General features: G+C 41.2%; 1 protein-coding gene across 1 annotated transcript in view; it reads right to left on the bottom strand.

The window, feature by feature from the left end:
• rock2a (rho-associated, coiled-coil containing protein kinase 2a) overlaps window positions 1-12881 on the bottom strand; it is a 28983-nt gene that overhangs the window by 2744 nt on the left and 13358 nt on the right. Inside the window, exons 17-30 of the mRNA XM_080042336.1 lie at window positions 12189-12349; window positions 11491-11675; window positions 10006-10075; window positions 9468-9571; window positions 9078-9264; window positions 7935-8028; window positions 7735-7829; window positions 7133-7324; window positions 6425-6572; window positions 5761-5831; window positions 5560-5648; window positions 5329-5407; window positions 4620-4878; window positions 3880-4093 (exon numbers count right to left, since the gene is read on the bottom strand). Of these exons, the coding sequence (XP_079898462.1) occupies window positions 3880-4093; window positions 4620-4878; window positions 5329-5407; window positions 5560-5648; window positions 5761-5831; window positions 6425-6572; window positions 7133-7324; window positions 7735-7829; window positions 7935-8028; window positions 9078-9264; window positions 9468-9571; window positions 10006-10075; window positions 11491-11675; window positions 12189-12349 (1948 nt within the window). The remainder of the gene's footprint in view (window positions 1-3879; window positions 4094-4619; window positions 4879-5328; window positions 5408-5559; window positions 5649-5760; window positions 5832-6424; window positions 6573-7132; window positions 7325-7734; window positions 7830-7934; window positions 8029-9077; window positions 9265-9467; window positions 9572-10005; window positions 10076-11490; window positions 11676-12188; window positions 12350-12881) is intronic.

Below are 12881 nucleotides of genomic sequence, written 5' to 3'. Positions count from 1 at the left end.
TAAAAAGGTAGTGTGTAGTATTTTGGCGTATGTATACTATATATATACACAGTATATATATATAAAAAACGTCCGTTAAGTCTGTCCGTTCTGTGCTACTGTAGAAACATGACGGTGCAACTTGGCGGCCCCCCGTGGAGGGCACCCAGCTCATATGTAGATATGAAATGCTAATTCTAAACAACATCTTTTATTTTCAAGCGATTTTACACTAATTAAAACATACTTGTGAAAATGATATTCCATTTCTAACACCAATTACCTTTACACACTGCACCTTTAAAGGTGTCAAATACAGTCTTTTGAAGCTAACTGTGAAAGAAATCGAAGGTTTTATATTACTGTTGGTCGTTTTATTGCAAGCAAAGATAAAATAAAAAAAACACACAGGAGATATTTTTCACTGGCACAGGGTTGCATGAGAAAAAGGGGATCCATTAAGAAGTCTGTCTGATGTTCAGCCTTTGAATAAATGATGAGGAAAAACATAAAAAGTTCATAAGTTTCTATTTGAACCAAGAAAAACAAGGTGTTTGCTTTCCTTTGAAACACCCAGTGACAAGTTGATTCAGACTTTCAGTTGAGCCTGACCCCAAAAAAAGCACGTCATGCACCGGGACCAACAACGTGTATGTAACCCACCACCACACACTGACAACCAGGACGCTGTCTGAACCTTTAGTGCATAGAGACACCTGGTGGTTGTATACAAACAAAACACATTCAGGAATTGAGGTGTTAAAAGGGAATATCTGGGTGAAGGAAAAACAAGGTTGGAGGAGGGGTCATCGTTTATACCGTTTAATAGGAATCTTCCCGCTTCATTTTGAAGCCGTTTTTCCTGCGAGGGCTGAGGCAAGAGGAGATAAGGTTACCATGGGTACAACATGTTTAAGGATGCTAACAGGGGTGATGTAACTAAAGAACAGCACATTAAGAAATATCCAAGATGAGGGTTTAAAGTTGGGGTTTTCCTTCTCTTTATAGAAACACAGCAAATGGGGACTGTAGCGGTTCAAACTGATGCCTGGTGGAAACCGTGCTTTCCACTGAGACTCAAATCAGCACACTGCACTGCACAGCACACACGTTGTTACCATACGCGCTTCTCAGAAACCAATAGAGGAACAATCGTCATCGATCTCATCCAATGCCCAGTGCCAGTCCTGAAGACCAAAGTCCTCCAATCTGAAAGTGTGGGAGATTAGTTTTGATGGCAGGTAACAACTACTTACCGCAGTCAAACTGGTGTCTATAAATAAGGCCTATTCTTGTGTAGGGGGGGATCCTGCAGATATACAGCGATAGTCACCAGATGGGGGGAAAACTGAAAAGCTGCTCTCGTTTTCTGCAGGCTAATCATGTATGCAGAGAACAAAGCTCCACAGCTGCTCTAGCTCAAATAACACTTCTGACTGAAGCTGCAGTGAATTGTCACACACACATACACACACAAATACAGACAGACAGGTTTTCTTCTTCTCCTCTACCAGAACGCCTTCACTGAATCAATACAACAGTCTTTTGGGTTTCACACAGGGTTGAGCGTAGTAGAAATATAAAGATTTCTTTTGTCAGATGGATCTTGAATCACTATAGATGAGACCCACCCCAGCATTATTCACCAGTACCTTAAAGCTATAGTGCGTAACCTTTTTAAATACTGTATATACAATTATTGGTTTTATTCAAGCCACCGCCAAATGAGTTGAAACAAAGTTGATTAAGCCTATCAGCTCCACAAAACTCTCAGTACTGTGGCAGCGTTTACAAACTGGCGTCCAAAAAAATGTTTCAGTTGTTTTGATTCTACTACTAACGCGCCCCACACACATCCTGCGTCTACCTCTGGAGCGCGTCGCGTTACCTTACTGCTGCCTCTCTCGGACTTTTCTCGGACACACATGCAACGTCTCAGCAGCTGCTGCTGCAGCGCTGCTTCTAAAAGCCCTATCTTTCTACATAGAGTTTTCATAGATAATTCCCATTAAAAATTAAGTTATTTCATGTCATCTTTGATGCATATGATTTATATTGAGTCTGGACAGTAATCCGTGCGCCCCATTGCCATTTTTTTTCTTTTTTTTTGCCATATTTTCGCTTGTTGGAAGTTTTATTTTGAAGGGGACACACCAGGAAATGGTGAAAATACAGCGAAAGCTGCCAGTATGAAGTCAATATGACTCTCAGCAGAGTATTTCAAAAATCACTTTACTGATTTATACGGGAGAGAGAGAGGGGGGTGTGGTCGGGGAAGAAGAAGGCCGTAGACACAGATAGAGCAACGGAAAACTGTTGCGCTCATCATGATCTTTTTTATTTCTTCACTATATTGGATCTCTATATGTGTCATTTATCCAAAAATGAAATGCCAGAACTAATTGAAAATGAGGTTTTAAATCCCTCGGATTTTGATTGCACAATTAAATCGTGAAATAAAGGGATTATTTGCGTATACGACTGAGGGATGTTTTATTTTGAAATAAACACACCGGGTAAACGTGTAACTAGAGTGAATGCTGCTGGTATGACTGTCAGCAGAGTATTTCTCTATCAGTTAAAGCACAGAGACGCGAGAGAGACGCGCTGCTCTCAGAAAAAAATAGGCGAGCCTCCTGAGGTGAAGGGGAGCCTCGCTGCAGACGTGCCTCCGACGCGCCTCAGCAGTGCGTCTGAGGTTGGATGTGTGCTCGCTCTACGTTGATTTCACAGTCTGTGACAAAAAGTCAGACGCAGACGCGAGGTAGACGCGCAGTAGAGGTAGGATGTGTGTGGGGCGCGTAAGACCTGGACGTACAGCAATAAGTATAAAATCCATGCGCCAATCACCAAAGGCTTGACCCATGTAGATGCGCCGACAGTGTTGTTGAAATAAATGAGAATTCCTCCTGGCAGGCGACAGAAGTTATGCACTATAGCTTTAAAGTGGCTAATTGTAAGCTTTCTAAATTTGACAATTTTCAGGCCAAAAAAACTCATTCATTTGGATTAGCGCTCAACAGGGTGAAAAGCCTTTGAAACAAAGAGAGCTTAACACAACTCTCCACTACGGAGCCTCGGGGGAATTGTTTTTCTTTTGTGTTTCCTCCCAATTAAATATGTTCTGGATTCCCTCTGATCATAGGGGCCAGTTGTGTGTTGGTCAAGTCCAGTTTAGAGAAACGCTCTGCAGATTCTATAGAAGGCTTTTGTAGCTAATTAGCTGCTCAGCCGCGCTGGGTGAACCTGTTGCTGTGGATAAGTCTACAGTAGCTGCAAAGTGACTCTAATGCTGCTATTAACATTAGCTAGGAAAGCATTGTTAAGCCCACTCAATCTGTGGTGACAAATAGCGACGGCCAGCAACATAATACATAATATTATAATAAAGAGCTCAGCAGCTTTTCTACAGATCAGAAGGAGCTAAAACCCAACTGAAAAACAATCTCAGAAAAGTCACAAAGAAGTAATACAACAATAAGTACAGGCCTGTAATACAGTAACAACAATGAATGTTAGTACTTTAAGGTATGTCGCGTTAATAAAAATTATATTAATTGAGTTTTAGGGCTTTATAGAGCCAACCATAGTGTCTTCTGATCACTTACACAACACATACAGTACATAATGCATGTAGATTGAGCCCATAAAACATTCCAACATTAGCCTGAATGCAAATGGAAAGGCACTTAAAAAAGGTTACTTTCTTGATAGTGTATTTATAACCTAAATAAAAAAAAGCACTATATAAATTAAATATATTATTATTATTATTATTATTAAATCCTATTATTCGATTCACGACCAGACATGTCACATAAACTGGAACACAATGAATACATACTGTACTGTTGTCATAATTCAGAGTTTGTTCAGAGTCAGAGCCAGTGTTTCAGTTACCTGCTCTTGCTGGTGGGGAGCTGTCGACTGGGCCTCCTCATGGACTGGCTGGGCTGGACCTTCATGGAGGAGCGAGGCGAGGAACGTGCAAACTGCTCGGGCGGAGGAGGCTTCTTGGGGATCTTCTTGACCAGCCGGCTCACCCACTTCTGCTGCTCCTCCTGGGACAGGGCCAGCAGCAGCAGGTTCTTGGCCGTAGACACGTCGTAGTTCACTGGTGGTAGAGAGTGGATTGAGTATTCAGTTATCCTCATGTACTACAGTGGTGTAACTGAAAATGTAAGTATTTCCTCATCACATCTCGAAGCTGCACTTTAGAGCGGTGCTTGTCAAACTTTTTTCAATATTGTAAACACCTTTGATATATTTGGTCAGTCAAGTACCTCTGGACTGGTCCAAAAAATAGTCTATATAAATAATTACAATATAGCCACGTGCCATCAGTGTCTGATTTACTGAGCAACACAATTGTAACTGAAAAACACTTCCAATAATAAAGTATAAGTATAGTTGCACTTCACTTTATTTTAGTACTTATCATAATATTATATCATATATAATTATATACAGTAAATCAGCCTTTTTTTATTTATTTTTTATCTTACATACCCCATGCAGTACCCACAATGTACCCATAGGGGTAAGCATATCCACATTTGATAATCACTGCTTAAGATGCACGGTTAAACTACCCAGTTCATTCATCGGTTCCCTAGGTGAATGCACAGCAGCGTGCTAACCTTTGCATGGAGCAATGATCTCCTCCTTCTTGTCCATGTGGTCTTTGTGGCACTTGATGTGGCAGCGCCGGCACTCCAGCGCGGGCGGAGGCTTGAACATGTTCCACAGCGGCTTGGTGCACGCCTCACAGTTAGCAGGGAAGTGGTAGAGCGTGGGGATGAACTCGTGGCCCTTATGGCAGATGTAACTGGACTTCTCCCCGATGGCAAGAGGCTCCTCCGGCTCCTTTTTGCTCTCGCCCTCGTTGGCATAAAGGATCTGGAAAAAAATTATAGAGGATGAAGGATTTTGTTTGTGTGTACATTTGTATTGTTGTTAGTCACTGTTTTTCCAGAAAGTTTAAGGGTTCACTATGCAACTAAGAAGTAAACCATTTCTAAAGTATATTTTCATAACTGAATAAACAATTTTTCATTGTTTCATTGTTGTTGTTTACAGCAGCACAGGCCCACAGTTTGTTTTACAAACATATTCTAGTCTTACCTTTGGTTCCGGGTTGCCTCAAAATAATTTTGTTTTGATTTATGGTGATAGAATTATTCAAGAAGAATAATTACATTTAGAAAAAAATATGTGTTGTAAACTAACTGCAGGCTCTGCACATTTTAACAAAATCCCCCTCCCTTAAAACTGCATAGTGCACCTTTAAATAGATGACATCAAGTTACAGTTCAGAAAATCCATGGCAAAACATTTGCTGAGACAGACCTGGAATATCCTGGGAATCTCTTTGGCATCAGCACGGTACACGTCGGTTTGAGTGACAGGCCTCACATGGAAGAGTTTGCTGTGGGAAGAAGACAATAGCTTTATTAAAAGTCCTCCTTCACACAACATGTCAACTGCATTTCCATTCAACAGCAAAGGCCCCTTGAGGAGATGATGAAGCCATAAATAAAATTGAATCATGACAGGAGTCCTGGGCTGTGTTCTACTCACTCTATATCCAGCACCATGTAGGGAATGGACTGCTCTTTGTTTTGCTCGCTGTTGTAGAAGAGAATCTTCTTGCTGCTCACCACGACGTACTACGGCAGCAGAAGACATGTACGTATGGTTATGTTGGTTACGTTATTAGGTCATACATAACAATAACATGAGGTCAGGTTATGTATCAAACGTTAAAGTGACGCGCTATACCTTTTTCTCCCATCCAAACTTCTTGGTGTTGTTCCGCACAGGGAGGGAGAGCCAACCCTCCAGCCTTGATTCTACGTGGGAGAAAATCACATGGGCGTTATAGTATGTAAGAGTTTGGACAATCTGTCAGTGTCACCTGAAAACTCATTTTCCAGTCAACCAGAATACAGGTAAGCTTCCCTTATTTTTATTTGTACACTAAGAAGAAGCGGCTTGAGATTCTAGATTGAAATAGTCTGTCTCTACCCCCTCCATTTAGGATCATTTACAGAAGCTAAGGTGGCCTTCAAGGACAAGAAGCAAGTATCTTAAGATAGCAAGATCCACCACTGCCCCAGGTCTTTCCACAATATCAAGTGATGAGGTGAAGATGTATTTAGATATTTATTCTATAGTACTTCTTCATCTTTCAACATGTGCATTTCCCCACGACACCCACTATATATAAAAACGTGTAAGGGGCTACTGTAGAAACATGGCGATGCAACACGCTCCTATGTAGATATAAAAGGCTCATTCTAAGGTAAAAAAAAATTGTTCTGAAAAAATCTTACCCTTTAGAATAAGTTTTCATGACATACACTTTGAATCAGTGTCTTTTGTTGTTCCAAGGTATAAATTGCCATGACTGTTGGGCAGGTTGACCCAGGTGTTTAGCTCTTACCTGTGTAAAGGTCATCAGGCTCAAACTCTGGCCCGCTGCTGACGCTGGCTGATTCCTGCAGGAGGTTCTTCAGCTGCTCTATGTCACTGTCCTTACTGTCCAGAGCCATCTGCAGCTCAACATGTCTCAGGCTCTCCTCCGCCAGTTGCTGCAAAATAGCGAACAGAGCACAGAATTCAATTAAAGCTGCCATCAGAGCCATGAGAAGTGTAAACACTGGTGGCTTGTCACTAGGGATGCACCGATCTACTATTTTTAGATCCGATCCCGATATCTGGATTTTGGATATTGACCGATACCGATACTGTCCGATATCATAATTATACTACATTTCTTTGTTGGTTGTGATGTTATGTGTAAGGTTAGGAAGGCTTAAGCAACACAGCAATTCTAATTTAAAAGAGCAACACATATACACAAATGCATATAGGTTTATCCTAACCGCTTTGGACTGTTTGAATGCAGAACATCAGAACTCAACTTTTCAATTGCTAATTCTAATATTAGAATTTAGTGTCCAATATCACATAGCTATGGTCTTAAAAGTGAAATTTCATAGAAAAAATTATTTAAATTTGATTATTATTATTATTATTTTTTAAATCGGAGTTGTCAGTCCGATATCCTATACGTAGATTGCAGCCATATGGGACCCGATACTGATATTGGGCACATCCCTACTTGTCCCTGTGTGTGTGTTGTACTGACCGCCTGCATCTCGTTGATCTCTCTCTGGAACTTGAAGATGGAGCTGTTGAGCTTCTCCTTCTCTGACCGGAGCTCCAGCTGCAGCTTCCTGTTCTCCTTCTCCTTCCTCTTCATGTCCGTGTCGTTACCACGCCGACTGCCTCCGCCACGCAGCTCCTTCCTGTTCATGATCTCTGCCAGCTTATTGACGGCCTGTACACGGACACATACATCACAGAGTGAGCTTTAGTGTGTAGACTAGAGTGTGACAGAGCTCTTTTCTGTTTAAAACAATACCATTCACATTTCAGGAAAAGCAGACAAATTGAATCAGATATGGAAGCCTTTCCTGGACTATATAGCAGCAGTGAAGTGACCTTCGTGACACCTTATTGACCTTTTATTTTTTTGCTTAACATTTGCCTATAGTTTAACAATGACCATAGAAACCTGTAAAGTAGTGTACGCCATGTTAGATGTTTGTGTTCACTTTTTCAGTTGTCTGTTCATAAAAAAAAAAAAATCTTTAAAAGAAAAAGAACACTGCTTAAGTTGCTGTCTTACTGAGCACATGTGTGGTATATAACATGGCTTTGGGTTGAAGTTTAAAAACACAGACTCACCTGAGTTTTCAGCGTCCTCTCCGACTGCAGCTGCTTCTCAAACGCCTGCTTCATCTGGCCGATATGCTGCTCCCAGTCCTTTGACTTTTCTGATTCTAAATGATGATGATGCACAGAGAAATGGTTCACTTCAACCCTGACAATATTTTTTGGCTTGTTGTGATAAAATGTTAAGTTGCATTTGAAACATTTGAATGTACCTTCCATCTCCTCCTTCAGTTTGTTGTTCAGCTCCTCCTTCTCGTTGGCTAGGTTGGCGACATCACTGGTCAGCGTCCTATTGGCTTCCTCCAGCTGCATGACACAGGAAATACTTTAACTTCATAGGCTAGGCAAGGCAAGTTTGTTTATATAGCACAATTCAGACACAAGGCCATTCAAAGTGCTTTACAGTGGCAAAAAAATACATCAAGGTAAGACACTACAAATCGCATTTTTAGAGATCACAATAGTCACTTTGTTATGAGTAATTATGAGCAGAGAACATGACACTGTCCACCACTGCCCCCTGTTGTCTCACCTTAACTCTTAGGTCTGTTTCATAGTGTTTTTGTGCAGTAGAGAAAGTACTGGATTTACACTTTGTTGCCTTTGTTAATCGCAGAATTTCAATAGTTAATCGCGATTAGTTGCATTTTGTAATTGTGTGGTTAAAATTCTACTATTTTGCATTTCACAACATCGTTAAAGTCCATCATAACTATGTAAAGCAATTCATACCAGTTCATCTTGATTGAGAATCAAATGAATGCAAAGAACTTTCATTTATTAACTTGACATTTAGGTTTATTTAAAATGCATGCAATGAGCCTGAGGCAGTAACACTATGTATACTGCAAAAGTATAGCTTGCCTCAAACAGAAAGAAATGCTACAACAACAGTGTGGTCTTGAGGTAGACGCCTAATTCAAATTGCTCATCCGGTCATGCTCGAACTAATTAATCACGATTAATGCGTTGACACACTATTAACGCTGACAGCTCTACTATCCTCTTTACCTAATGTGATGCACTACTCCCTTACGATACACAAGGCCTGTCAGGGTTTTAACAAGGGGCAACTGTGGCTCAGGTGGTAGAGCGGGTCGGCCAATGATCGAAGGGTTGGCGGTTCGATCCGCGCCCTGCTACTTGTGTCATGGTTGTTGTGTCCTTGGGCAAGACACTTCACCCACCTTGCCTCGTGTGAATGTCGATAGGTAAGCCTGCTATCGTTGTACGGATGTGTGTGTGTGAATGGTAACGTGTAAATGGGAACCGGTCTCCCTTGCAAAAGAGTCTCCGGTCTCAATGGGATTTACCTGTATAAATAAAGGTTTTAAAAAACTAATGTAAGCACTCACCGAGCAGATGGTGATGTCCTTCTCATTCAGCTCCTGGCGATGTCGGGCCATCATCTCCTTCAGTTCCAGCTCCTTCATGATCTTCTCCTTCTCCAGGTCAGAGTATTGCTCTTCAGCGATGGAGCGCGCCAGCTGCTCTGAGTCAGCCTTAGTCAGTGTGATCTCCAGCTGAGCCGCCAACGAATCCCTGGAAAAAAGAGGTTCAAAAAAAATTAAAATTGAAAATTCAGTATACAAATGCTTTCCACTCAGAAAGCGTAAATGAACTTTTTCCCAGCCATTTCTTCTGTCTTTTTGGTCATGGTTCATAAAACAGCGATTGAGTTTTTCCCCGATGTTTAAAGTGGATTAGAGAGAACAATGTGATTCTGGTTCAAAGAGCTGACCCACCTCTCCTCCTGCAGCTCCTGCACAGACTGCTGCACGTCTTTGTAGAGTTTGTTCCTCTCCTCACACTCGTCCTTCAGTTCACGAACCTGAGTCTTATACAGCGTCTGGGAGACAAAGCATACAAGTCAACGAAATGAGCAACACACATTGTGATGCACACACCCACCTCCATATGCATGAGGTGCATTCAGCAGCCTACTACTGCACATTTCCTATCGATTTAACATGAAAATCAAACACTTTTCCTGAGACCTACTTAATAAACACAGTGTTTACAGATAAGATCAAATAGAAATATAGTCATATCGTACAGGTTAAAAAGATCAATTTGTTTGTACATGTTATGCGATGGTTGTTATTTATCATATAAGACATTAATGAAGAACAAATAGATGAACACTGAACAGTAAACATTGATTTCTTCATCAGCTATTCAATACACACAAACACATGCATTAGCAACCGAAATAAAATGAAATGTTGCAGAGCAGCCCACACAATCAGCAACCATAATGTGTAGGTTTTAGTAAACACTCACAGAGAAATACTGTTCGGCCTCTAACTGGTCTTGCAATTCCTTCATTTGCCCGTCCGTGTCCTGTCTTTCTCTGTATTAAAAAAATAAATGAAAAATAAATAAATAAATCATCATACTCGTTATGTCAAGATGAAAAGCTTTGAGATAAAAAAGTTTGACAAATGTTAAATAAAATCACACACACAGTCACACACACACACACACACACACACACACACACACTATGCCATGAATAACTGCTAGTCCTTCTGTATTTATTCTATTTCTTTATTATATATGTATAATAATTAGTGGTGGGCCGATAACGGCGTTAACGTGCTGCGTTAACGCCAGACTCTTATCGGCGATAAAAAAAAATATCGCCGTTAATCTCTTGTTCCTCTTATTTTAGCGCGGATATATACCTGGCCGAATTGCACTGTAGTGCATGAGTCAGAACGAGTCCGACTTCGCACCTGTGTAGCCTACCACATCAAACGTAACGTGCTGACATGGATGCAGCTAGGAAGCCGCCGGGTTTGCTTCAGGGAAAATGTATTTTTAAGAAGCTTCCCAATGGAAACCTCGACAAGACCAAGGTTGTTTGCACCTTGTGCAATGCGGAATTGGTTTACTGTAGGAGTTCTAACAGTCTGTGCTCTCGGAAGCGGCCGGGGCATGCGTGTGTGCAATGGGAGAGCTTTGTGTGGAGAGAAAAAAAAGAGGCAAGGGAAATCGCCAAAGCCAATGCATAGCCTCGACTCATTAAAGGTTGAAAATCACTGAATTACACAACATGTAGGCTAGCCTATGGCTTAAGGCTATGGAAATCATTATAGAAACAATATTTTTTTTTATCAGTGATAGCTCAGCTGATCTCGTTGCTATAGAGACCACGTCCGTCCGCTTTGTTTGACAACTGACAGAGCTGCCAAGTCTCACCCTTTTGGCCGTGAGACACACTCATATCAACCAGCTCACACTCTCACACGCTAGCCTACAACTCAAATTTCTCACGCGGAGAAGTTAATCCCCAAAATAACGATTGTTTTGCGGGACTTTTATTTTGACAGTCTTATATTGAAAAGCTAACGGACATGAGTTCCGTGACATCCTCTTTCTGCACGCAAGTTAACTTGATGCATTAGGTGTGCACCTGCACAGGAGATGAGCCCCTGGTCTGATGCGCCACCTGGCTTGAGAAACACGTTCTCAAAGACTTACTTTGAGTCATTATTTAGGGAGCACACACATATTATGAATGAATTCAAATGAGACATTTTAATCTAGATTAATCTAGATTAATTCCAAAATTAATCTAGATTAATCTAGATTAAAAAAATTAATCTATGCCCACCTCTAATAATAATATAAATATTTTTATTTAATTTTTTGTCTTGTCCCAAATCTGTCCCCCACACAATGGTGTTTTTGTCATGTCTCTCACTGTTTTGTTACGTGCCGCGTCACTTAAAAAAAGAAGTAGTGACAAAATGGTGGACTGACTTGCGTAGCTCCTGGTTCTGTTTCTCCAGGGAGCGTTTGATGTCCAGCAGGTGGTTGGTCTCCTGCTTCAGCTGCTTCTCTGAGGTCTTCAGAGAGCTCAGCTGCTGGGTCTGAGCCTTCAGGTCGTTCTGGGTCAGGTTACGCTTCTGGGTCTCCTGCTCACTCTTCAGCGTCAAGTTCTTCACCTGAAAGAGAATGGAATACAGGGGAGAGATACAGTAAGGACTGGCTGTGTATTTTGCTTTTTTTAAGAGACTGTTGAAACTGCTTTTGTTTTCAGGGAAAGCTATAGAAGTCTAAACTAATTTGGCAGCCTTTCCTTGGCTATATCTCAGTTCTGAAAGGGACCTACTTGACACCTCAAATAACTGTTGCTTTCAGTTTAAAATGTTACATAGAAGCCTGTATAGTAGAGTATGCCATGTTTGTTGTTCATTTTATTTTATCTTTTATTTTTGTATTCCTTTTTTATGTGTTTTTTTACGTGTGCAGGTTCATAAAAAAAATTTAAATAAAGTATTTAAAAAAAAAAGGGCTTTAGTTTTTGTTTCGTCTGTACTTCAGTTATTCACTCTCCAGTTCAGAGCTGACACTTTTTGTTGCATATTGCCAGAGCATTTTGTTTATCTGTAGGTGGCGTTTCAAATCTAAAAGCCAGTCATGTAGAATGTAAAGCCTAGGTCCCCCCCCCCCCTCACCTCCTCAGCGAGGCGGTCCTTCTCTCTGCGCAGCTCGTCTAGTTTCTGCAGAGCCTGTTTGTAGTCACAGTCCATCATGCTGCTGTGCTTCTCCAGGTCCAGGATACGGTTCTCCAGGCGCAGTTTGGCCGACCGCTCTTCCGACAGCTTCTGCTCCAGTTCTACATAGAGGAGTTATTTACATCATGTCAATAGACGCACCAGCAATAAGGGATGTCCATGGTTAAAACCGGTTAAATGCTAACCGCTAAGAAGATCTAGAACCGGTTTAAACTATCTGATAAACGGTTAAAAAATAATAATAATAATTCATCCTAATTTCCCTCAGATGCCCCTTTCCCCATGTCACAATGCCGATATCTTCAGACGATGCGCATTTATGTAGCCTATGTGTGTGTAAATATCCCTTTTCAGTCACTTATTGGACTTTTTCCTCCTACCTTCGCAAACTAGACCTCTTCTCACAACAGACAAGGTGCCGTGTGAATGTCAAAATGCACATACTTGGACCTTGAGTTTGGCGCGAACCAGCGAAAATCGACTACCAGTCCATAAATTGTTTTCAAATGAATATGCCAGTCCTTGGAACAAAAAAAGGGCGGGAACCCCCTGGTTGCGCGGCACAACCCTTTTTTCACTAGTAGGCTACACTTAATCTTGCCGAAATATAAAAAAAATCCTTGTCTTTTTAAC

This window comes from Ammodytes marinus (genome assembly GCF_949987685.1).
Source record: "Ammodytes marinus genome assembly, chromosome: 15".
NCBI classification, from domain to species: Eukaryota; Metazoa; Chordata; class Actinopteri; order Uranoscopiformes; family Ammodytidae; genus Ammodytes; species Ammodytes marinus.
Note: the sequence above shows the minus strand (reverse complement) of the source record. Positions and strands in the feature narration are given on the sequence as shown.